General features: G+C 53.4%; 7 protein-coding genes across 7 annotated transcripts; 5 read left to right on the plus strand and 2 right to left on the minus strand.

Annotated features, from left to right (window-relative positions):
• Positions 1–2,702: 2,702 nt before the first annotated feature.
• On the plus strand, positions 2,703–3,251 carry PHYSODRAFT_303091 (hypothetical protein; the record flags this gene model as incomplete). The annotated part of the gene is made up of 1 exon (XM_009532738.1): positions 2,703–3,251. The coding sequence occupies one exon, from the start codon at positions 2,703–2,705 to the stop codon at positions 3,249–3,251; it is 549 nt and encodes a 182-aa protein (XP_009531033.1).
• Positions 3,252–3,283: 32 nt separating this feature from the next.
• PHYSODRAFT_335364 (hypothetical protein) lies at positions 3,284–4,967 on the plus strand (the record flags this gene model as incomplete). Its single annotated transcript, XM_009532739.1, has 3 exons — positions 3,284–3,405; positions 3,465–3,528; positions 3,561–4,967. 3 exons carry the CDS (start codon positions 3,284–3,286, stop codon positions 4,965–4,967), a joined length of 1,593 nt encoding a protein of 530 aa, XP_009531034.1.
• Positions 4,968–5,644: 677 nt separating this feature from the next.
• Positions 5,645–7,597, plus strand: PHYSODRAFT_262825 (hypothetical protein; the record flags this gene model as incomplete). Its single annotated transcript, XM_009532740.1, has 1 exon — positions 5,645–7,597. One exon carries the CDS (start codon positions 5,645–5,647, stop codon positions 7,595–7,597), a length of 1,953 nt encoding a protein of 650 aa, XP_009531035.1.
• A 786-nt stretch (positions 7,598–8,383) lies between these two features.
• PHYSODRAFT_547143 (hypothetical protein) lies at positions 8,384–11,463 on the plus strand (the record flags this gene model as incomplete). Its single annotated transcript, XM_009532741.1, has 4 exons — positions 8,384–9,028; positions 9,121–9,323; positions 9,708–10,214; positions 10,418–11,463. 4 exons carry the CDS (start codon positions 8,384–8,386, stop codon positions 11,358–11,360), a joined length of 2,298 nt encoding a protein of 765 aa, XP_009531036.1. The 3' UTR covers positions 11,361–11,463.
• Positions 11,464–11,513: 50 nt separating this feature from the next.
• PHYSODRAFT_351938 (hypothetical protein) lies at positions 11,514–12,221 on the minus strand (the record flags this gene model as incomplete). The annotated part of the gene is made up of 5 exons (XM_009532742.1): positions 11,514–11,720; positions 11,793–11,875; positions 11,940–11,998; positions 12,075–12,115; positions 12,201–12,221. The coding sequence occupies 5 exons, from the start codon at positions 12,219–12,221 to the stop codon at positions 11,514–11,516; spliced, it is 411 nt and encodes a 136-aa protein (XP_009531037.1).
• A 2,690-nt stretch (positions 12,222–14,911) lies between these two features.
• PHYSODRAFT_510968 (hypothetical protein) lies at positions 14,912–15,427 on the minus strand (the record flags this gene model as incomplete). The annotated part of the gene is made up of 1 exon (XM_009532743.1): positions 14,912–15,427. One exon carries the CDS (start codon positions 15,425–15,427, stop codon positions 14,912–14,914), a length of 516 nt encoding a protein of 171 aa, XP_009531038.1.
• A 3,880-nt stretch (positions 15,428–19,307) lies between these two features.
• Positions 19,308–21,414, plus strand: PHYSODRAFT_335370 (hypothetical protein; the record flags this gene model as incomplete). The annotated part of the gene is made up of 4 exons (XM_009532744.1): positions 19,308–19,443; positions 19,703–19,852; positions 19,933–20,468; positions 20,545–21,414. The coding sequence occupies 4 exons, from the start codon at positions 19,308–19,310 to the stop codon at positions 21,412–21,414; spliced, it is 1,692 nt and encodes a 563-aa protein (XP_009531039.1).
• Between the last annotated feature and the right edge of the window lie 3,705 nt (positions 21,415–25,119).

A 25,119-nucleotide genomic window follows, 5' to 3' on the forward strand; every position in this document is an offset into this window, starting at 1 on the left:
GTGTAGTTCAGTCCTGCACACAGTGCCCGGTACTCTGCTTTATTGTTTGTAGTTCGTCGCGATGCCAAAGAAATGCTCGCCATCCATTCAACGGTAGGTGTCGGTTCTCCTTGAGGAAGCAAGACTATCAGGCAACCAGAGCCACCAGGACCAGGGTTTCCACGGGATTCTCCGTCGAAGAACAGAATTGTAACCGGCTTCGATAGCGTGATGGACGTCCACAACTGTGATTCCCAAGTAGAGCATATGAAACTATCTTGGCAGCTTCATGTCGCCCTCGGGATGGCGAGACTATTGCAGGATAAATATGACTGCAAAAAAAACGATCAACAGGGTGGAATCACCGCGATTATCACGCATAGCACTTCGATGCCCTCCCCGGAATAGTACTCTTCGATACGATACTTCAAGAGTAATCAATCTGCCTGCAGAGCACAGTCAACAGGGACGAAGCAAAGTTGAGAGATGAGCCCTTGGGTCTCATGAGTCTTAAGGTGGGGGCGCCGTGTCCTGCTGCGATAGATACAATATTACGACTACAGAAAACAGTCAACAGGGAGGAATCACCGTGATTACATATTACTTATATCATATAAGTTATATGCATGCAGCACTTCGATGTTCACCTCTGAACAGTGTACTGTATCCTGCGATAGGATACGTCAAGAGTAATCAATTTGACTACAGAATACAGTCAACAGCGAGAAATCGCGCAAAGGGGGTCATTGTAACTGTGGCAAAGCCCCCAATATTTACATCGCAAGGTTCTATAATGCATCGGAGCGTTCGGAGAGTTATGGTCTATGGTAGTGCCATCGTCGCACAAGCCATCGTCGCACAAGCCACCAAGAACATCTACGCTGTGCAGTACTGGCCTGCATCCGCAACTACTTCAACACGGAGTGGGAATTGATGACGAACATCCTTCGCACAGAAAAATCTACCTGCACCGCCATTTACCAAAACATGTATCAAACTGATACACTGATACAGTGGGGATCAGTTCGTTGCCCGTTGCCCGGGCCATTGGTATTTTAACAGACATATCGATTGCAAGCGTGGTTTGCTGCTTACTTATTGTACTTGTTAATCAATAAGGTAAAGCGTGTTCGGGTGACCAGAGACTGGATCGAGACGTTCGACTCACGTGGGAGGACACGCAGATTGTGGCGGCGGTGTTTGGGTTGAAGTCGATGCAGCACACATCGTGTCCACACTTAACATCATTGCCATCGCAATAGTAGTATCAATGAGTGTGGGAATGATCACACTGGTTGCCTTAAAAAAGTTGCGGTAAAGGTGGGTCGCAGCAGAAGATGCGCTCGGTATTCAACTCAACCAAGAAAAAAAAATCAGCTCAGGGTAAGCCCTGACCACACAAAGTGACAGTGTTAACAAGTAGTCAAACCGCAGTCGAGGCAGCAGCCCCAATGGTCTGGAGCCCACGTCGTTTGAGCAGAACTGCATCGGCGCACCTTTCGACAGGCTGTTCCACGACTGCGACAATATCATCTCACATGCTACTAGCAGTAAACAAGGCATGTTGGCTGTTATTCCTAATTCATAGCTCCACTTTATCGAATGAAAGGCAGAGCCTTCCTAGAGCAGGTAACGCAGCTACGAACGCGGCGATTATAAACTAGTGGTGTACGCCGAAGGATGTTATGAACTCACGTTAGCCAGGCTCGCGATCGTTGACGCTTTTGACATCAGCATAGTACAAGTATTAATAGTAATGTCTCTAGGGTTTGACAGAAAAAAGTATCAAAAATATGATATAATCGATAAATTATAATTATGTTACTATAGTAGTTTATAACTTCGCATGTAGCTTTTCTAATACAAAATATAGTATTTTTCGATCGCTTGTATTACTATCTAATTTCTAGCGGCATTTTGGCGAACGCAGGGGCCCGCCAGACACAGATTGGTGCTTGCTTGGCTTTATGGAGGGAGAAAATTGGCTGCTGGTAGGTATAATCGTGTGAAAATGGTTGTGCAAGGGCAGTTCGTCGCACAGGGCCGGCCTACAAGAGAGTTTAAAGGCTATTACCTCGAGAGATTGTAGCGTTCTGCGTGGGCTAATTCTGCAATCATCCACTTGCCCGCTAGATCAAGCTCATCCATGAAGTGGACCAGCTCCCGCGGCTCGTTCTCCAACCTAACCACGATCGATCCATGCGTGTCAGGGTGTTCACCGCGTCTGCATCAACGAGCTGTACGGCGTGGGCAGCTTGTCATCAAACACTTCCACACGGATTTGGGACGGGCAGTCTGCGTGCTGAGAGAAGCAAGGGTCGTTAATAAAGCACAACAAGAAAGCGATCCGTCGCATGGCACTTGATGGTCAACAGCGAGAACGGTATCTTGTTTACTGTTCCTCTACAAAAACGTCAAAATTGTTCTCACTTACCAGGCTGTATATTATTTGAGCAACGAATGTGATGTGGCCAATAGGGATTTCCCGCTGAAGGATGGCAGACTAGCAGGTCCCGTACGCATGCATGCAGTTGATGCCTGAATTAAGCTGACCTCGCTCCAGTTCAAATGCTAAAGTAGCATCCCTAGTTTCTAGCTAAATACAAATAGTTCGTACAATCCCGCGCCTTTATTTTTGGCAACGATCGCTCATAAATTTTCCTAGAGTAACTTGCTGCGTAACCCCTTTCTGGTCACTCGGTCATTGTTCGTTTGTTGCCAACATGGCCGCGACTGGAGAGCCCGATACTGACTCATCTCTCTGGGCAACAGAGTATTACCGCCACCAGAGTTCCCAGCGCCTGAATCGGAAACGGAAGAGTCTTCTCCGGCCTTCCGTCTTCGGTGCGTGTTTGGCGATTGCCGGTCGGATCGTCCTCAGACCGCTGGCGATGCTGCTCCTGTTCACCACCACCAGTTACCTCTCAGACGCGACGGTTCTCATCAAGCTTGACCAAAGCTTCTTCGAGTACACGCAGTACGATCTGTCCATGGCTGGAGGGTGCACAGACTGCGTGGGTCCGTGCAAGATTGGTCTGCTCAAGTACGCCTTCTTCAACGGAGAGGCGATCACGAGCGCGCCTGGGTTTTCAGCCCTAATGGGGACGTCCCCGAAGGAATCCCTCTATGACTTCAGCAACTTGAGCGCTGAGGCCATCGCGGTCGGGGAGGAGCTCGACAACAGCGACGCCATTTGCCAGAGCGGCATCAACGACTGGGGAGCCATCACCAGCATCTTGACAGCGACACCTAAGAAGTCCTGGACGTCGTGAACGTGCTCGATCTGAATATCGCGCCACAGACGATGCGAGAGCTTGAGCTGGGCGTTGAACACGCGGACGAGTGCGTGACGAGTTGGTGCATTCTGGCCATTGTGCGGCTGTTCTACTTCACGACGGCGGTGGGGAGGGCGCAGTTCGGCAAGGTGTGGTCACCGTCTTCCCTGAGTACACGGAATGTCGCCCAGACGTCACCGTTGATGGCAGTACTATCGGATCCAAGTTGGCGTTCGCTACTGACGGCAACGACTTGCTCTCGGATGTTCCGGATGTACTCAAGCTCTACCCCTGCATCTTCACTAGCAGTATGCCCGCACGGTCTCGCGTCGTAGCAGCCTCCAAAACAAAGTACGGCGCTACCACAATTCTGGAACCGGAATGCACGCCTACTACGGAGGCTGTCGGGTGCGCGAGGTCAACACTACTGGAGTCTACGTCGAAAGCTCGTGCGAGGTCTCCAAACACTGGGAAAGTTATGGGCTGATGGTGCAGACTCCGGAGGATCTGCCTCTGTGCAGCACAGGTAGCGTCTGCATCCGCAACTACTTCAATACTCAATGGGAAGTGATCAGCACCATCAGCGCGGACAACCCCAATCGAACCGCCATTGCCCACAACTCGTACCGAACCCGGTACGCTGACTCGGTAGGGATCAGTGTTCTCCCCGGTGTCGTGGTCATGCAGATCCTGCTCATGGGCGTTATAAGCCTCTACCAAGTGATGTCACACAAGCGCTCCGTGCTGCTCACTCAGATTTGGGATTACCGGTGCCAGAATGGTCGAATGCAGCCCGTTTACCTCGCGCAGATCTCCTACCACCTCATCTATAACTCGGATCTGTACCTGCTGGGCTTTGCCACTGGCACTCTGACGATGGAATCGATAGCGAACCTGACTTGCTGCTTCTTCGCCTTCTCGTACTCGTTCATCAACATGGCAAAGGCGCGTTCGGGTGACCAGCAACTGGACCGTGAGCTCCGACTCATGTGGGAGGCCATGCAGATCGCGATCACGGTGGCGGTGGTGGTTGGATTGAAGTCGGTGCAGCACACGCCGCTGGCCGCCATTATCTCTGACAACGCACAGATTCTACGCAAGTCGTCGGCACTTGGAGCTAAGTACTGCGGTCTTAACGACGCTTGCATCATGTTCACGGTCAGTATCATCGTTGTCGCTATAATAGCATCCGTGAGCGTGGGGGTGTTCGCAGTCATCACCTCCAAGATCGCGAAAAAGATGAGTGCCAAGGCAAGAGCTGCCGGGTATATCGCTCAGTCAAGTACGCGAGTCAGCTCAGCTATCGTAGTGCTGCGGGCTGGCATGAAGGATTCAGGTCAAAAGGTCGACCCCAGTGAGCCCCAACTCACGACGTTCGAGCAGAACTGCATCGGTGCGCCATTCAGCAAGCTGTTCCACGACTGCGACGACATCGCGTACGTCGTGTACAACGATACTCGCTGCATTACTGTCGAGGCAGTACTCCTCACGGGGTATCTGTACTACGGCGAGCACATTTACCAGGCGTCCTCCGTGATGCTCCTGCTGATTGCGCGATACGTTCCCAGCAAGGTACTGCGGACGTTTAACGTGCTTCTGCTGCGGTGGCACGTGGACCAGAAAGCGGGGACTTTGACGCACGTGCAGTCTTGCTCGTGGTTTAGAGCAAGCAGGGAGAGCCACAAGCTAGCCAAAGAAGTTCCCGTGGCCTAAGCCTACAGTGTAAGCAACATTGATAAAGACCTATTCGTATCGTAAAGCGCTTCCTGACAACTTTTGAACGCATGAAACAGCACAAAGTTGTGAAAGCTGGACTTGGGATGTGGGGTACCGTTTCCGATCCACTAATAACTTGTGATAGAACATTATTAGATGCACGTGATGGCGGTTGGAGCTTGCTCTCGCTGTACATGGTAGTGACGACGCCGGCAATGAGCCCTTCCTCTCCATGCCTACGTAAAGCAGTCGACGTAATACGCTCAAGAATATGTAGGCCACGGAACCAGGTGTGGGCGACGGATCTGAGCCAAGGCGCTGCGGAGAACTGGACGACAAACTACTATCAACGCGAGAGGCTTCGTCGCAAAAGCCATGGATGGAGAAGTCTACTACAACCGTCAGTGCTCGGTGCTTGTCTAGCAGTCTTCGGGCGCACCATTGTCGGTCCGATCGTGCTGCTGTTGCTGTTCACTGCTACGAATTATCTCTCACCCGAAGCCACGTTCCTCATCACGTCCGACCACAGCTTCTTCGCATTCACCGAGAAAGATTTGTCCATGGCTGGCGGCTGTACAGATTGTCTGGGTACATGCAAGATCGTGCTATTGACGTATGCGCTGTACAATAAAGTGGCTCTCACGAGTGGACCTCCATTCACAGCGTTCACCGGTATGCCCCCGACGGAGTCGCTGTACAATTTCAGCTCTCTCAGTCCTGAGGCGCTCGCATTGGGGGCGTCTCTGGACGCCAGCGACGCGTTATGCCTGAGTAGCGTCAACGAGTGGGGGTCCGCGATGAACGGCTTGACCGGGACGCCTCAGCAAGTGCTGGACGTCGTCACCACTCTCAACCTGAGTATTCCGCAGCAGACAAAGCGAGAGCTTGAACTGGGTATCGAGCGAGCTAACGAATGCGTCACCACGTGGAGTATCATGGCGCTTCCTCGACTGTTTTTATTCCCAGTGTCCGTAAACAGCACCGAGTTCGGCGAAATCCCCGCTGTGGCCATCAATATCGCCCCCGATGTGACCGAGTGCCGCCCAGACGTCCCCCCGGATGAGAGTCTTCTCGGCTCGAAGCTGGCTCTTGCTACGGATGGCTGGGACTTGCTGGCGGACGTTCCCGAGGCGCTCACTTTGTTTCCGTACAGCTTCAACAGCACTATGACTCCGATCTCGCGTGTGGTCGAAGCCGGCGAGGAGACGAAGTACAAAGTTGATACCGTCCTGGAGCCTCTGCTGCACGCGTACTACGGAGCCTGTCGAGTGCACGAGGTGAATGCTACAGGCGTGTACATTGAAGACACCTGCGAGATCTCGAACCACTGGGCTTCTTACGGTCTAATGACCCAATCCCCGGACGATATGCCGCTATGCAGCACCAGTGACGTGTGTATCCACAACTCCTACAACTCGCAGTGGGAATGGACCAGTGAAATCACAGAATCGGAACCAAACCGCGTCGCCATGTACATGAACACGTTTCGGAGTCGTTATGCTGACAAAGTTGGTATCAGTGTGCTACCTGGCCTGGTCGTGATGCAGATTTTCATCATGGGGGTAGTTAGTCTGTACGAAGTGATGTCGCACAAGAGGTCGGTGCTGCTCACTCAAATCTGGGCGTATCGCTGCCAGAACGGCGCTACTCAGGTGGTGTACCTCGCCCAAATTTCCTACCATCTCATCTACAACTCGGACTTGTACTTGCTCGGATTCGCGACGGGCACGCTAACGACCGAGTCGATTGCGAACCTCACCTGTTGTTTCTTTGCCTTCTCGTACTCGTTCGTGAATCTGGCCAAGGCTCGTTCAGGGGACCAGCAGCTGGATCGCCACTTTCGATTAACCTGGGAAGCCACTCAAGTTGTCATCACGGCTTGTGTGGTCACTACACTGCGAGTGGTGCAGCGGAATCCATTGGAGTCGATTATCTCGACAAACGCACAGATTTTGCGTAAAACTTCAACTCTCGGGGCGAAATACTGCGGTCTCAACGATGCCTGCATCATTTTTACCGTGAATGCTCCGACACTGATCGCACTCTTGTCGACCATTTTGGGCCTCTTAGCTGTGACCACATCGCTGATAGTGAAGAAGACCAGCCCGAATGTTATAAGGGTTGTACTGTCATCTCGAGGTTCTCAGGGAAGCTTCAAAGGGATCAGCCCTACGCGGAAAACTAAGGCACAACCAAAGATTACGACGGTTCGATTTAGCCTTAACAAGAAGAACCAGACTCTGCCACTCGATGTTATACGATCGCCAGCGTACAATCGTCTCACTTCGTTCGAGGAAAGCTGCCTGGGCTCGCCGTTCCGAAAATTCTTTTACGATTGCGACGATTTCGCCTACGAGACGTACAATGGGAAGCGCTGTACAACGGTGGAGGCATTGTTGTTAACGGGATACCTGTACTATGGAGAACACATTTACCAGGCATCGTCGGTGCTGCTACTCGTTTTGGCGCGTTTGTTGCCCCGAAAACTCCTCCGCACCTTCAATGTGCTCATTCTGCGCTGGCATTTGAACCCGATCAATGGCACGCTAACACACGCATTGTCCTGCACGTGGTACACGGCGAGTAAAGAGAACCATGCACTGAATGGAATGACGCCAGTCGCTTAGTTAGAGATCTAAAACAAATAAAATTTGTAAGTTTGTCGTTGTGGACCTCGAGAAGAAAAAATTAAGCAAAAACTACAGAAAAATCGCTCAGGAAGGTCGCTCACAAAGGCACATTTACTATGGAAGAGCTGCATTTAGTTAAATGCAGCAGTGAATCTCGGCACACAAGTTGTGAGTTGATCCTTTTGCTGCTTGGTACAAGTTTGGTCGCTGACTTCACGCCACCCTCCGTTACGTGCTGAGCGGGGCAATGGAATCTGCACCCCCGCGTTTTTCTTCTAGCCCCTTGTTCACCCCACACTGTCTCATTGTCAGGCACCATGGTGGTCACAGCTTCCGCGAGGTACGTATGCTGGGCTGTACCTTGTTCAAGTTCGAGAGATCCTGTACTTTGGGAACCCGATCATAGCACTGATCATGCGATTCAACCAGAGGCGCCTACGGCCAGGACTGTGCGGTCTACCTCCACTACCCGTCGATTTTTACTCGTCTTGCCTGTCACCCACTCCCCACTCCACAGCCACTAAGACCCCGAAATCGAGAACCGAAAGGCGACTTTGGTGCAATCGTTGCCTTGCCATTGAAGAGCTCACGATCCGACGACCAACTGCGTACATGTTCCGTACTCGCTCTATTTAAGGTCACATTGCAACGCCCGACTCGGCATTCAGTCGACAAAGACACCAGCAGCAGGCAGGCAGGCAGACGCCCCAACGCGTCTCTCCTCCTCTCCCTAATTGCATCCTACCCACCAGCTCCACGCACATACTGAGACACATAGTCAGCATGGCCGCCCCGAGTGACGTGAGCGCGATGCTGGACGTGGCCATCGCGGCCGCGCGCGCCGCGGGCGCCCACATGAAGTCGCACCTGAGCACGTCGCGCGTGGAGAAGACCAAGTCGAGCAAGGACGACCTGGTGACGGTCGTGGACAAGCAGTGCCAGGACCTGGTCTTCGCCACCATCAAGCAGAGCTTCCCGACGCACGAGTTCCTGGGCGAGGAGAACGTCGCGCCGGGCAGCGAGGCCTCGGCGCGCGCGCTGCGGGAGCTGGCCAGCAAGGAGTGGCTCTGGATCGTGGACCCGATCGACGGCACCACCAACTTCGTGCACCACCGCCCGGCCAGCGTCGTGTCCGTGGCCTGCGCGCACCTGGGCGACGTGGTCGTGGGCGTCATCTACGACCCGTACCGCGACGAGCTCTTCACGGCGCAGCAGGGCGAGGGCACGTTCCTGAACGGCCAGCCGGCGCGCGTGAGCCACGAGGCGTCCTTCTCCGAGGCGCTCGTGGGCTTCGGCATTGGCACCAAGGACAGCGTGAGGCTGCCCATGCTCGACTGCGCGCGCGAGTTCTCGGCCAAGTGCAGGGGGCTGCGACTGCAGGGCGCCGCGGCCATCGAGCTCGCCTGGACGGCGGCGGGACGTCAGTCGGTGCGTTGCCGCAGCGGCGTTGTGTGAGGTTATTGTTGAGATTGGTGTGCTAACGTTGACGTATTGGTGCTATCGGTTTGATGCTGCGGCAGGCCTTCTACGAGCTGGACCTGAACTCGTGGGACGTGGCGGCGGGCGCGCTGCTGGTGAAGGAGGCCGGCGGCCACGTGACTAACAGCGACGGCACGCCCTTCTCGCTCAGCACGCGCAACATCGTGGTGTCCAACAACAAGGGCGACATCCACGCCAGCATGCTCGAGCTCATCAAGAAGGCCGACGCCGTCAACGTGCGCAAGTAAAGACGAAGACTACGACAGATTCCCCACTTTAGAGTAACGCGGAGCGCTGCTATCATTCATCAGCCTCCCTCCAATACACAACTGGCAGCAATTCCCAAGCCAGTCTCCAACGCTATTATAACGTTAAACACAGCAGAGCAACCAAAAAGGGTAACTTCCTGCACACGTACGTGGCGATCGTGCCCTAACCTCCTCTCTCGGTATCATTTCCGACCAATCCCGTGCCGCCTCGTCTATTCTTAGCAGCGAAATCGGAACCCGATACTCGCCGTACACAATCTTTGTGTAACTGCAGCCACACCGCGTCAGCAGCTCAGTCCCCAAGTAGCAGGCTGAGCAGCAGCTCCTCCCAGCACTACACTACTACGACGCCGAGATAGAGCCATGGAGCAGCAGCTTCCGGCGCCGTACCAGGTCAACACGTGGTTCTTCGTGTGCGGGCCGCTGGCCGTCAACACGTTCCTGCTGGGGCTGGCGGCCAACCTGCACGTCTTCAAGAAGCACAACCTGGCCTTCGACCGGGTCATGGACATGCGGCCGGACGAGGTCCCCACGGCGCGCGGCGTGCTCAAGACGGCGCTGGCCATGACCCTGCTGCAGCTGCTGCTCTTCAACGGCGAGGCCGCGCGCCGCGGGGACGCGTTCGGCGTGGACGAGACGCGCATGGAGATGCTGCTGCTGGGCTACGCGTTCGTGGCGGCCGCGCTGCTGCTGTGCCCGCTGGACGTGCTGCACTACAAGTTCCGCATGTTCGTGCTGCGCAAGCTCGCGCGCTGCTTCTGGCCCTTCCAGCACTTCTCCTTCAAGCTGCCGGCGCACGCCACACCTTTTATTGAGGTGTTCATGGCCGACGGCATGACGTCGCTGTCCAAGTTCATCCAGGACCTGTCTGTGGCGCTCATGCTGCTGCTCATGTCGCTCAACAGCGAGCCCGAGGACGTCCGCGAGTCGTACATCTCCAAGCTCAAGGAGTCGCCGCTGCCCTACTTCGCCGCCAGCACCCCCTACATGTAAGTGCTGTACACTGATGATGTGTAAGCTTTGGTGGGATATCTTACGTTTTTATTTATTTATTTTACTTTAATTGCAGTATTCGAGCGACGCAGTGTTTGATCTCGTTCCAACGGACGACGAGCATGAACGACCGGTTCCTGCACCTGCTCAACACGATGAAGTACTGCTCGAGTCTGCTGGTGATCTCGGTGGGGGCGTATCCGATGCTGATGGGGCTCGCGCGGCCCGAGCAGAGCAGCTTCTTCCTGCTGTGCGCGGTGTTCAACTCGCTGTACTCGTTCCTGTGGGACGTCGTCATGGACTGGGGACTCGGACAGCCCAAGCTGCCTCGACGCGTGGCGTTCCTGCGGCACCAACTGACGTACCGCCCGCGCAAGATTTACTACGTCATTATCGCCGTGGACTTCGTGCTGCGGATCATGTGGGTGACCAAGTGGTGGGATTGGATGCACCGCGGCGTGCACTTCAAGCTCGTTTCGCAGGTCGCGGAGGTCGTGCGTCGTATCATCTGGAACTTTGTGCGCGTGGAGTGGCAGTGCATCAAGCTGGATATCCTCGGCACCAAGAAGCTCTCCGCGGACAGCCTGGAACTCGAAGACATCATTGAGAAGATGCCGCTTATGGAAGAGGACGAGGATGACGACGTAGAAGACATGAAGCCAAGGATGAGGCCTGTCAGCAGACCTAACTCCTTCTCCGCGGAGAACAGCGGCACGGAGACGAGCAGCACACTGAGCCAGAGTCCCCCTCGCGACGGCAACGGCGGTGAGCTGCTCCTTCAGGCGATGCGGAACGCTGCCAATTCCGAGAACGCAGCACCCGGCGCCAATGCGGAGGGAGCACAGCACGACGAGATCATCGCTCCTGCTGCTATCACAGTCGCCAGCTACCCTGACAAGCCACAGGCGATGCTGATCAGCGGCGGCGACCTCACGGCGTCCACACACCTCCGACGAGACTCGAGCCCGAACAAGGCGACCACCAGCTCTGCCGACGGCGCGGTGGTCGACGAAATGTAAAATTGAAGCGTGAATGACATGCGCAAAGACAAAGTACCACAAGAGATAGATGCCAGCTCCATTCCCTTCCTACTCCATACGAAAGAAGCAAATTAACTCGTTCAAAACGGAACCGGTTGTGCTCTACCTTCTCCGGTTGACTCACTCCAAAGCTTAATGCACATCGGCGCTCTCGACGCATTTCTTGAGCGGCGTGAGCGCAGGACGCAGCTCGCTGGCCAGCGCGTGCAGCGCGCCGATGTGCGGCGAGTTGGGCGCCACGAGCGTGATCACCAGCGGCGCGTGGTTCATGTGGATCAGCACCACGTCGTCGAAGAACGCCGTCACGCTCTGCACCGCCCCGAACTTGAGCTTCCCAATCTGCAGCCACGAGTGAGTCAGTCAGCTCTACTCCTTCTCAGCATTTTAGCCCCACTGCAGCCTGCTCCTGACCTGCTCTGCTGCGCCAGCAAAGACCGTGGGCAGCACCGTCTCCGTGTACTCGTACGACAGCTCCGACTTCTCCTCCGCAGTCACTGCAGCAACGTCAGCCACACTATAAACCACAGCCCCCAAGCTCCTCTGCATCTGATGGCGTACCTTTGAGCAGCGGGACGCCCTCGGACGTGCACACCAGGATGGCCTCCAGCGCGTCGTATCTGCAGCAAAAGAGCAGAGAGATCCGACTATAAGAACCCTTGGGGGCTGGAGATTGTTGAGGCGGTGGCGTCGCACCTGCTCAGCACGTCGTTGAGCTTCTCCTGCAGCACGGGGCTCTGTGGGTAGTTTCCAAGCAGAGTTACAGTGCAGATTAAGTTAGTGGCACTCATGGGGACGACGCACAGAGCGCGGAGCACTTGCCATCTCGGCGGCGGCCTCCATCGTTCCAAGCTCGAATGTGTATATGAAATTGTGTGCTATCAAAAACAAATTGGGATTTAGTCCTGGTATATGATTTGAGCGGATCAGTTTGGACGAAATATTTGCGACCGTCGAGCAGCGACCCAAAAAGCAATTTTCCTTCATTGCGGCATCGTAGGGGGGGGGGGCAAACGAGAAGTTCGTTTTGAGTAGGAGCCGAGGCTTGAACTGCTCTGCAAGGCAGGGCTGTGAGAGGCTAGCCCCATTGATAGACGGCTCGTAGTGCAAGATGACTTCTCGATTCCCTTGCTTTTGCTGCTGCTGTTCCGGTGAATGGCAGGTGTGACGAAGAATCTCTGTCGCTCTTTCGTTGGTGGCTTGCGTTGAGTTGTAGAGCCTGTGTTCTGGATACGCTGCTTTTGCGGCTTGGTCGTCCACTGCCTTGGCTGGGGACATGGTTGTCGACTTGATCGGGGCAATGAGGGGCTTAGCCCCAAATTTGTTGAAAAGTGAGCCACGAAATTGGCTCGAATCTTGCGGTCCGCGACTGCTCGTACTTGTGGGCCTTGGCTTCGGCGCTGATGGTGTTGATCATGGTTGCTGTGCTGGTTGTAGAGCTGAAAGACGTTCTGCTTGCGCGTTCATTGGCTGAACGAACCAATGTTGGTGCAACTCGTTGGGCTGCAAGTTGACGCGAGTTGTGAGAGTCTGGCTGGTGATCGGCTGCTGCGACTTGGTATGTGCGATGATTGAAAGCTCAGGTATTGGTGGTTTGTGGCGCTGTACACTTGATCTGTTGCTCGATGGCCTCTTGATAATTGCTGGTACCACCGAGCTCGCTGCGTTACTATCGGCTCACGTGGTCTGAGCGATTCCTCCTCAACTTGGGCTGCTTGTGATCGTGATGGACGTTGCTGCTGCGTCTGGGCGGCGTGGTTGGATTGCTGTATCGATTGCGCGAGGTGGCGACTGCATGCTAGCTGAAAATGGCATCTGTGCCTTGGGACAAATGATGATCCGCTGAACTTTATCATTGCTGCTGACCTCGGCTGCTGACTGCTGAGTACTCGGGCACTGGGGACCGGCACTAGTTCGTTGTCCTGGATGGGAGCACACTCGGGGTCGGAATTGTAACTCCGCTGACGGCTGACTGCGGTGGGGGTACAATTGCGTGGGTACCGTGCTGGTGCTTGCACTTGTGCCGTAATTTGCTGATAGTATTCTGTTGGACTTGCTTGGTGAGCAGCAGTAATCGATGACTGGGCCTTCTTCGGGTCGATGAACTGACAGTGGCATCCAGTGCGTCAGGTGCCCGAAACTTGGTGCCGCTGGTGCTGGAACCTGCTCATGCTGTATGTATCAGCCGTGCTGCTGCATGTCGATCGAACTTGAGTACTCGAGTACTCGAGGGGTGACTCGATGTCCAATGTCGATGCTGAAGCAGCTCCTGCTGTTGTATCGGCTGCAGCAGCCTGGCCATGTCGATAATGCTGATAAGTCCTGGCGCGGCCATGCCGCGCTGCCCCGGAGCGTTTGTTGGGCTTCGGACGCCACTCGGTACTGGTGTCGCATTGTTATTGTGGCCGAATACTGTACTTGGTATTTGCAACGTAATCCTGGCTCTGTATCGATGCTGCTGTACTCGGTGTCTTGAGCTGTTGCTGAGAGCTAAACGCGACGTCTGTTCCGAGCTGATGCCGCCCAACTCGTTGTCTGCGCCAATGTGTTTGCTGGCTGCTGCATTCGGTGTCCCTACCTCTGCATTGCTCACCGCTGTTCTTGGCGTTTCTACCAAGGAGTTGCTGATTGCTGCACCCGGGCTGCTGTTGTACTCGCTGTCTGTGCCGAGTAGTTGCTGACTCCTGTACTCGGTGCTTGTATCGAGCCGTTGCTGTTGCTGTTCATACGCGTGGTTGGTACCAGTGCGTTGCTGACACTGTCAGCCTGACAGTACTCGGTCTCTGTACTGAATGTTGCACCTGTAACACAGGTCCTGGATCTGTACCAAGTGCTAGTGCTGCCTGGCGCACTCGGTGTCTGTACCGAGTTATTGTTGCCTGCTGTACTTGGTGTTTGTATCGAGGGGCTGCTGCTTCGTGGCTGTACCGAATAGTTGCTGACTTCTTGAACTCGATGTCGGTACCGAGTCGCTGCTGGCTGCCTGTAGTAGGTTTCGGAACACTACGAGGGAAGCTGGCGCTACCGGGCAAACCAAAGCTCTGTTGATGGTTTAGATGTAAATCTCAAAGTGATCTCTGTCTGTCTCTGCTCCTAGCTGTCGGCGGCTTCATGCCGGCGACTCCTGCTAGCGCCTTCTGCCAGCGTCTTCTACCAAACCGACCTCTCTGTCGGTCGCATTGGTTTCGCTGTTCTCCCCTATCCTAATGCCAGCTTGGTGGCGTCGTTCTGTAGACGTCACCCGATGAGTGGGCTGGGCTTGCTTCTATGAAACCCGCCACTACACCGCCCTTCCAAGCCTTGCCCAGCCAATCGGGTCAAGTTGTCCTGCTCGTTCTGTTGAGCTCAACTCAAATCCGTTTGAGTGTCAAAGTGTCAAATGTCAAAAATACATGTCAATAATGTTTGTCGAAAATGTTGTCGAAATTATCGAAAATTCTCGTTCTGTCGAAAATTGAGACTTCAGGTTTTGCTTGCGTCGTACTGCGAACGAGGTGCATGGAACATGTCGATGGGTCGGTGAGCATCGGCTGTTACGCCTCGGAGCGCTGCTTGGTCAGTGCAAGGACGTGGCGTTCGAAACGAGTATCACCACATCGTTCTGCGAACTGTCGTAGCAACGCGGGTACATCCTTAGCTAGGGACTTGGCCGTCTCGTTGGAGTCCTCAATAGGCTCTAGGCCCTTCCAGCCCACTAGCACGTCGTAGTCCTTCTTAGCGCTGTTCCATGTGTAGTCCAGTAGTTCATTGATCGCCAGGATTTGGCCTTGGGCCGCTACATGCTCACGGATCTCTTCTGTGATCTGCAACGAGCTGTCAGCATATAACCGGGAGCTGTGGACGTCTGTCTCCTCCCCGGTGACGAGATGCCGCACCGTGAACGAGTGCGAGTCTGCTCGTGTGATTTGATATGTCACTAGTAGCTTGTCTTGGTGTTTACTGTCCACCCTCGACCTTAAAACGTAATCACCCACGTCGAAGTTGGGCTTCTTCGCGTGCTGGTGGCGCCTTTGGTTGCGCTCGGTCTGCTGAGCGCGTGCGTTGATCATAGGCTTGTGCATCGATCGAACGCTAGCTTTCAGTGCCGCCAGCCAAGGCTCGATGTCGACTGGTTGCTCTGGTAGGGATAGAATCTTGCGCTGCCTCGAGTCCACACAAAAGTCCAAAGGTGACGGCAGCGGCAACCCACAGAAAAGCTTCACTGGGGCTCTGTTACCCAGAGAAGGAACCGGGGTGTGATTCAGATTCCCCTGTAAAATAGGCACGAAATATCATGTGTGTCGACTTCATATTCCAGACAAAGTGCTCGCAGCACCTGTATAATATCACAGGTGGCGCGTTCGATGCTGCCATTGATTCACGGACTATAAGTCAACGTGAATTCTTGACGTGACTTCAGTCGCCGGCACACTTCTGCCACAACTGCATTTTTGAAGTGCGACCCCTGGTCGCTGATCCACAATGGCGGTATGCCATATCTGCTATGCCATGTGAGGATGGCTTCCGCAGCCACAGTACTTGTAGGAGTTGAGCAAGGTGTTAATTCGCAAAAATGCGTTGCTTCATCCTTAAGTACGAGTAGGTAGTTGTCACCGGCGAAACTCTCTCCAAGCGACAGAAAATCCCAGTGGAGTGCTCCATTTCGCTCGTTGGTTCTGTATGTTTCACCCCATGGCCTTTGGATAATCTTGCGCCTTTCACGTGATAGCGTAAAAGACAGGTCGACAGGAATTCCTCCACCCGCGCTCTCAGGCGGACCAGGTAAATAAATCTCCTAATCGACTCCATAGTAGCCTCCCGACCACGGTGTCCTTGCGGTCCGCAATGGGCGACAACTAGGATGCGTTGAATAAGACCCTCGTCTTCGTCAGGTACCCACAGTTTGCCGTTAATGCACCGCCCTTCCTTCTCACTGCCAGTAGCCCCTGCTGGTCGACACGCCTTATGTCGATTTTGCGATTGGAGTATGGCGTCGCGGTTTGGCCACTCGAAATCCGGGTCGTTCAAGGGCCGGATGGGATGTGGTGTAGATAGTACAGTATCGGTAGTTGGCTGTACTTGAGATACACGCTTGCGTCCTCGTCGAGTTCGTTTTCGAGGTGCTGTTGTGCCGGTAGCTGCCGCGGGAGTACGCTTACGGAGTGTCATCTGCCGTAGGTGAGTCGTCTGAACGTGGTTACCTGCCCAACGGGAGACCATGTCGCTCCACACATTCGATGTTCCGTCGATGTGCTCAATTTCATACCGGTACTCAGCTAGTTTCGTTGCCCACCTCAGCAATTTCCCACGAATGTGCTTCTTAACTTCTGCTCCAGGTGCAAATACGTAGATCACGTTTCTGTGGTCACAGAACAACTTAAACCCACCCGGTCGTAGCAACAGGTAGCTCAACTTATCGCAAGCGCAGACGATAGGATACGCTTCTTTCTCGATTATACTCCAATGACATTGCGAGCCGGTGAATGGGCCGCTCAAGCAGGTCAATAGTTGATGTTGCTGCTGGTGCACGGGCTCGCCAGCCTTCCAATCCAGCCCTTGTGTTACTACCAGGCTCCACCCGATGTTGCTCGCGTCGGTCATCACACACATAGTTGCGGTCTCGCGAGGAAATGCGAGCGTCACACTATTTGCAAGTAGTAGTTTCAATTTATCGTAGGCCTTCCGCTGTTCAGCAGTCAAACTGATTGCAATTCCAGCTGCAACCCGTTTGGTTCGCTTTGATGCACTCGCCAAAACTGCATCTAATGCATCCTGCAAAGGCCGAGTCGTTCTCGCGTAGTCTATTAGGCTCTCCCGCATCCAATTGGTTGCGCACAAGAATTGCTGTAATTCGCCCGCCGTGCTTGGGTAGGGTTGGTCTCGGAGGGCACGGATGCGCTCTGGGTCACGAATGACGCACACCGGAGCCTGATATGACCTTCCCACACCAGCGGACTTCCTTTTTGAAGAGCCGAGACTTCTTAACACTGAGCTTGAAGCCGAAAAAATCGAGTAGTTCAAACAATCTTTCCAACTTGACTAGGTATGTCTGCACATCATTCGCAAACAGTAGCAAGTCATCTATCCACACAAGTAAATGGCGCCGCAAAAGCTCCTCCAAACACTTCTCGATTGTAGCTTGGAAAAACAGCGCAGCATCAGTACATCCTTGGGGACGCGTCTTGGCGTGTACACCTTCTGATGAGTCATGTAAGACAACATCTCTTGGCATTCCTCTGCGAGCGCGATCTGCCAATATCATTTAATGAAATCGAATAAGCCAAAGAAATTGGCCCCTTTGATGGCTTCCAGGTCTGTCTGCAAGTCGGGCATGATCCCTACGATCGCTTCCACCAGCTCATTCATAGGTTTGTAGTCTGCCGTTTGGCGGAATTCTCCACCTCCCTTCCGAACTGGTAGAGCGGGGCACGTCCGTCTGCTCTCTCGGTTTTCGTACACCCACCCTAACTTCACCAACTTGTTGTTGAAGTCCTCCATGAAGCGACGAACTTCAGGTGGGTACTTCCTCGCCTTACATCTGTACGGTTTTGCACCAGGCATTAGGCGGATACGCATTGGCGGCACTTTAGCAGGAGGATCCGCACCCAAGCGAACTCGAAACAGGTCGAAGCGCAATGCGAGTGAGCTCCTTCTTAAACTCACGCGTGAAGTGCCTTAGGTGCTGGCTGGAGCAACTGGTGTGACTGGTGGTTGAGATGTGTACATGAATATTGGTACGCTTCATTTGCGCTCGAAGCAATTTGTGGAGACGTCAAATTCGTCTCCACAAATTACGACGGATATGCTACGAGAAATACGACATATATGTGACCGTAGCAATTATCAAGTTTGCGTGGGTTTTGGTAGAGCTCCAGTGCAACAACCCGTAAAAACAAAACACAAAATAGGCTGAACACAAAGTTATTAAAGGTGACACCCCCTCTCGTGTTGATGTTAACCTAAACGTCTCGCATAATCGGAGCCTCATCTTCTTGTACTTCGCCAACTCGAAACCAGTCCGCACTATCTCGCGGACCAATTGGGATAATGCCTTTTTACCAGTGTAAAAACTAGTGTACCGTCTTTGTTTTATATTTATTATCTATTTTTTACGAGTGTAGCATTGGATCCGTGTTTTACGGTAGTACATATTCCTAGTATGCAACATGTATTATCAATTGGGGACGAAGTCCCCATTTATAATCATCTATCGCTCCTCTTTACTCTACAGTATTTCTTACCTCTCTTTATTTACTAAGTACCCCTCTAAATCTGAGACATGAACGGTTAGGGTTTACATATGGAATCGCTTCGCCGGGGCCAAAAATTGCGCGAAAAACCTCAGTAGAAGAACCCTCTCTAGATCCATAGAAGGGGTCTACTGCGTAAAAACTGGAGTGACTTCTTCTGAGAAGCGGTCGATGCCATTAAAGTGGGAGGAAACGATTTAGCCTCGACAATAAACGCTACTTAAAATCAAACAGCCGGCTGTTGGTCGCACAAGTTGTGTTTTTCTTAAATAGGATCCCTCATTTTATGTTTTGGCGCTCCTTATTAATCGTTTCTCCGATGCATCAGCTTTAAAAAGCTTTAAAAAGCTGATGCATCGGAGAAACGATTAATATAGTAGCATATCGCTGCGATTCTAACCCCTGAAAAATACCTTAAAGTTTGTATGGTGCTTCCGGCCAATAGGAGTGTGTCGTCTGCGATTCTTAGCATTTACAACCAATAGACACTACCGTTGCTTAAATTTTCGACCAATTAAATCGAGGGAATGACTGTCAACCGCTGATCTGAGCATTCCAACGATATCTGGTCGGAAACGCGATTTGATATCGAGCATGCCATACAAATATCAAGTGAACTACAAATAGAATAAATATTCATAGGTTTCCAACCCCTGCCAGATCATCTCCGACTCCATTCTGCGTTCCGACGCACACAGGCATGTCGGTGGCATCGCTAGTTCCTGCGAACAGCCAGAGAAGCAGAGCGACGGCTGTGAAGTCCTTCGAAGACTTCCTTGCGAAGAAGGAGGTGACGCTCACAGAAGTGCATGATCGTATTTCTAAGGACAGCACAGGTAAGAGTTTGTTTGTCATTCTGGATACGTATGGGTGGTTCTTAGTGAAAAAAAGTAGGAAGGCAAGGAGTAGCTCTGTCCAAGAACACTGTGCTATCTTATTTTGGCAATGTTAAGAACTGGCTGGCGGATCTGTACCCGCAACAGGGCCAATGTGTAGCTAAGAAGCTGCAAAAGATGCTATCAACTCTAGATCGGTACTGTGAAAAGGGGCCGGAGCAAGGTGTCACGAAACAAGCGCCACCATGTACTAAGAAAGATATAAAGACTATCATCTCGGCTCTCTACATGCACGCTTCCGCCAACTCCGACTACCTGGATGCGGCGCTAGTGGCGTTGATGTGGTACCTCTACGGTCGTGGTTCTGAGGCTGAGCAATTGGAGAAAGCCCAGCTGTGTGTATACCCCGGTACGAATCGTGCAGGATTTTGAATTTTTGTATTAATTAACCCCACGATTCATGCTGACAATTCTGTGCGTATATGCTAGGCGGTGTGATATTTCTCCGCTTTAAGCGTATGAAGACTGCTTCGCAACAGGGAATATCCCTGTTTAAGGATCCTAACGATCCCTTCACGTGCCCGTTACACGTGCTAGCTGTCGCTCTCGCCCTTCAACCCGCTCCAGGAACTCGCATCTTCCCGCAATTTGCTGCCGTACCTGCGCTGTCCGCGTCCGACGACCAAGACGACGATGGCGAGCTGGGGCTGATTGCGCAGCTAGACCGCGAGCTTGCGGAAGCACCTACATGCAAGACTCCACAGCCATGTCGAGCCAACTCGGCCCCTGGTGCCCAAGCTTATATCACTAGACTATTAGTCACGGTTAGTGGGCTGCCAACAGCAAAGGAGAGTGGACTCACGAAGGGACTTACCTCGCACTCCTTCAGAAGAGGTGGAGCCAAGCACGCCAACGCCGACAGTCGCATTAGCCCGAACTGGGTTGTTGAACGCGGGGGCTGGAATATGTCGCGCGTGAGCAAGGCGTTTTCCTACATGCTGAACACAACACACGAAGATCAACAAGTTGCGCGTCAATTGAGCGGGCGACCGACTTCCAGACCTTACCTCCCTGGACGGAGTCGTCTGAGCGCGCGTGGAGAAGCTGCAGAATCTCCTCTTCGCTGCTGTCACTGGTTTCTCGACAGTGTCTTGGAACTTGGATCCTCAGGTGCTCGAAGTGTTGATGGCGACCTTGATCCTTCACTTCCCCGAGATGGAACGTCATCGCTTGGATAGCCTGTACGCCCGTCGCATTCATGAAGCCCTTGGTGTCCTCAACATACAGGCCTCCGAGCTGTTGGCATGGTCGATCACCCTCCGAGCTGCATTCAATCCATCTGCAGAAGAGAAACAAGAAACAGTGGCCGAGTCCTCTCAAAACATGTTCCGTGTTCTCGAAAAGCTGTCGCAGCAGCTCAACGAGCTATTGCTCCGCCAAACACGCGTAGAGGAAAGGCTGGCTGTTTTGGGGGCGAACGCAGAATTTATTGACAAGAAAACAAACACTACCGAGCAGCAGCACGAAGACGTTGAGCAGTCGCAGCCAAAGCGCGCGCGCAAACGTGCCTCCAAAGCGCTATCAACAGTGTGGTTCGAGTGGTTCACTGCTGTACCACGCATGTACGAATCAACAACAGTTAGCAAAGCCATCCTTCACGAGTCACGACACGCTGTTGCGTTCATGATGCTCTGCTTACCTTCTGGGTTCAAGCTGGACCCGGCCTCGCCAGCGTACAAGGCGGAGGTCCACGCTGTTGGAGTCGAAGCCGAGAAGAAGACGCTTGAATACTTGGCTGCACAAGGCTCACAGGCTGTAGCCGTTGGCTCGGTCGTCAAAGCCATGCGTGCGCTTCACAATGCAGACCACCTTTCCGTCCTCCTTGACCAGTTTCGCGAGCGCTACTATGAAGGCGAAGTCGTCGACCCGACACCCAATTCCGCCCTTCCGCCATTCCTGCGCTTCACCTAAATGCACACGCAGCACACTAAACAGTCAATAAGATACACAATACGTACAACAGGAGTAGCACGCACTCTCTTAGCTGACCTGCCCAAAAAGAAAGCAAAACACATAATACTTTATGCCCATGTCGGGGTTTGAACCCGATCCTCCAGGCCCGAAGGCCTGGCGCTCAACCTCACGAGCTCCATGGGCGCGGGTAAGTTGCATCCATCAACAGCACCATACTCGTCCAAACCCTCGGTCACTTGAGCCACACGCCACGAGAGCGCACAGGCGCAACCCAATTCACGTCCCAGTAGCGCACATAACCCAGCAGCAAGTGGCCCGGCGTCAGTAGCACACACGGCCCAGCAGCACACAGGGCCCAGCAGCACAGGCGGCCCAGCAGCACAGGCGGCACTGCAGCACAGACGGCCCAGCAGCAAGCGGCCCAGCAGCACACACGGCCCAGCGGCCAGCAGCGCCTGTGTACACGCAGAGACAACAGCAGCACAGTCAGCACAGGTAGCACAAGCAGCGTTGCACGACTCGCTGCACTAACCTGGAAGCTTCTGGACTGTTGGCCGAGAATCCAATCAGCGGCCGTGAAGTTAAATATCAGCTGAACAAAAAACCTAATACCGTTGCTAGACCGATTTTGGTTGGAAGCAGTCCGACCCCGTTGGAATTTTGACGGTATGGTGATCTGTCATTACCAATACTAAGCTTACTAATAGTTAGCTATAGTTAGTTGAGGCCAGCGTATCCCCACGCTCGCGGTGGCAAAAAAGCATCGTTCAAGCTGACATCACAATCGTCGTCTATTATAAAAGGGCGCGTCTTCCCAACATTTGTCGTGTGCGAGTAAACGTCTCTAATAATAGCAGATTACGCCGCCCCGGATGCTCAGGGGCACATGAAGCAATCATGAAGAAGCGACTTTATATCACGATAGCGTACGTCAGACGACCGCCCCTATCCGCAAGCTTTAAACGCGCTACGTTAAAAGCCAGAGCTATTCGACCAAAACACGGCTTTACATGTAGCACTAACCTCACAATAGAGGAGTAATCAGTGCTGTAGCTCTGCGTCGTCCTTATTGCACGGCAGGCCCATATAATTTTGTGGTCTAGTCTTTCCTGGAGAAAATTTTAATACTATTTCGCAATTCACCACCCAGGAGGCGTCAGCGGCTTGGACATTAATGTTATGGGCCCTACTCGTCGGGACGCTCATTGTCCTGCTAACAACAACAACTCTGTCAAACTCGTAATGCTGAATGCCACGGAGTCGCCGACATCCGTCGCACAGCAACAACAAGCGACACTTGGCTGGCATCACCAGCTCCCAGCGACCCAATACCATTGACGAAGAGCGCGGCACAACTCCTACCGGGATCTCAGCGTTGGTCGGCACATTGAAGAATAACGTCGGCAAACTGAAGCTGCGCTACCAGGGCTGGCAGAAGATCAAGTTCATGAAGAAGATGGAAAGGTTGTTCGAAAAAGGCGCAACACCCGAAACACTGGCAAAGAAGTTCGGATCAACGAAGAAACTACAACTCCAAGAAGATTTTAGGCAATTCTACAAGTGGAGGACGAGCTGGGGGGTGTGGTCACCAGTATGCAAAGGAAAGTAAAATGAATTCTGATGTTAGCTCCAACTCTAAACTAGTGCTTGTTCCTGCTCCTGGCTTTTGCCTACGAATTCGTACAGCTTCTCGAATCCGGCTTCTAGTACTCTAAGCACCAGAGCGAGCTTTGCTTCGGATCGTACAACATGCACTGCGGCAGACACGAGACCGGCCAGGGCTGGCCACACAGCCTCCCCAGGGCCTGCCGCTCTTGAAATATGCAATGCCACTTGGTCATGATGTTGCGAGTGCGTTTAAGCTTCATCCAGCTGTGCCTTGAACTCCTCGTCCTGTTGCTGTTCTGTGTAGTTGGCCACCAGCACTGGCACGTCGCGCAGCATGGTCTGCAGTGGCTCCCATGAGTCCTCGATGTCTTGCAGGTACTAGTACCTCCCATTGTTGCGTTGCCGAGTTGTAGCGGTGGTCGCGGAAACACTCCACTCCTGGCACGATGCCTTGCTTGGCAACGTGCTCGAGGATCTCTTCATCGATGTTCATGCTTGCGTCGTCGTAGTACTTGAGCCTGGAACCATGAACCTCAAAGGTGTCACCAGTAAGGAGATGCTCCACCATGAACGAGTATTCGCGAGCTTCTGTCACGCGGTAAGGGCCCACCCAGCGTACCATCAATTTGTTGCCGCGTAGACGCTCGTCGACACGAGACCAAAGTACATAGTCTCCAACGCTGAAGTTCTCGAGTTTCCCCTCCTTAGCCATTTTCTGATACATACGGGTCTTCTCCTTTCGATCCACAACCTCTTGATGCATCGAGTGTAGGCTCTCACGCAGCACCTCTAACTCCTCCTCCACTGTGTCCATGTTAATCTTCATCAACTTGTCCTTGGTCTGCAACGTGCGGGGGAGCAGCACCGTGTCCAGCTGCGTCGGCACTTGGAGGCCTGTGAAGAGCTCTAGGGGTGCATTGCCACCAAGCGAGTTCACGGGTGTTTGGTTCAGTTTGGCCTGCACGAGAGGCACCAAATGCTCCCAGCTCTTGGTGTCGAGCTGGTATTCCAATAGCAGCGCTCTCACCACCTGGAGCACGTCTCGGTTGAGGCGCTCAACAGTGCCGCTCACCCACGGAGTGTAGACGGGCACGAATGTGTGCAGCGCCCTCAATCGTTCCCCCAGATTCTCCATCAACTCGTTCTTGAAATGGGTGCCATTGTCCGAGACCCACATTGCCGGCAGTCCGAATCGTTTAGCCCAATCCAGTATAGCCGCCACAGTCACCGTGCTTGTAGGCGAATCACTCGGCACTAACTCACAGTAGTGCGTCAGTTCATCCTTCAGTTCCAGCAAATAGCGCATGCTTCCGTACGAGTCTCCCATAAACAGAAAATCGAAGTGCAGTACCTCGTTGCGTCCGGCAGGCTCGGGGTGATCGCTCCATGGACGCTGGATAAGCTGGCTGCCCTTGATGTGCTTACAGAGCAAGCAGTCTGCGACGAATTCCCTGACCAACTTTCCAATGGACTTAATTCAGTACTACGCCTGCATCTGGCGCAGCATGACGTCGGCTCCCCGGTGAGCGTTCAAACCGCAGTGAGCCACGATGAGAATGCGCGTGATCAGATCCTTGGCCGGCGTCGGGATCCACACCTTCCACTCCACCTGAAGGAGCTCAGAGTCCGGTGCGGCCGACGCAGTTGCCGTCGACGGCGCTGAGCGGCGGTGGCGTTGCTGCGCCTCTACGACTTGATCAACAGACGGCCACACGAAAGCTTCGTCACTAAGCGGGCGAAGGCGCGAGAGCTCACGGGACGACCGAGTCCGCACAGCCTTGACAGACACTTAAGAGGTGTCGGCGGGAGCCAACCAGCGCGACACTAAATCCGCCCAAACGTTCTCAGAGCCCTTGACATGTTCGATTTCATAGCGGTAGTCCGACAGCATCAGGGCCCACTGCTGCAACTTTCCGCGCACATGCTTGCGAACCTCCGTGTGGGGCAGAAGATCTGAATGAGATTTGCGTGGTCGCAAAATAATTTGAACCCTGCTTCGCGGTGCAGCAGATACTCCAGGTCCTTCGCAGCCTTGATAATGGGATCACGATTAGTGTTGTTTCTTACCAAGTTAATAACTCTTAATAACTGGTA

The sequence above is a fragment of the Phytophthora sojae genome, assembly GCF_000149755.1.
Source record: "Phytophthora sojae unplaced genomic scaffold PHYSOscaffold_6, whole genome shotgun sequence".
NCBI classification, from domain to species: domain Eukaryota; phylum Oomycota; class Peronosporomycetes; order Peronosporales; family Peronosporaceae; genus Phytophthora; species Phytophthora sojae.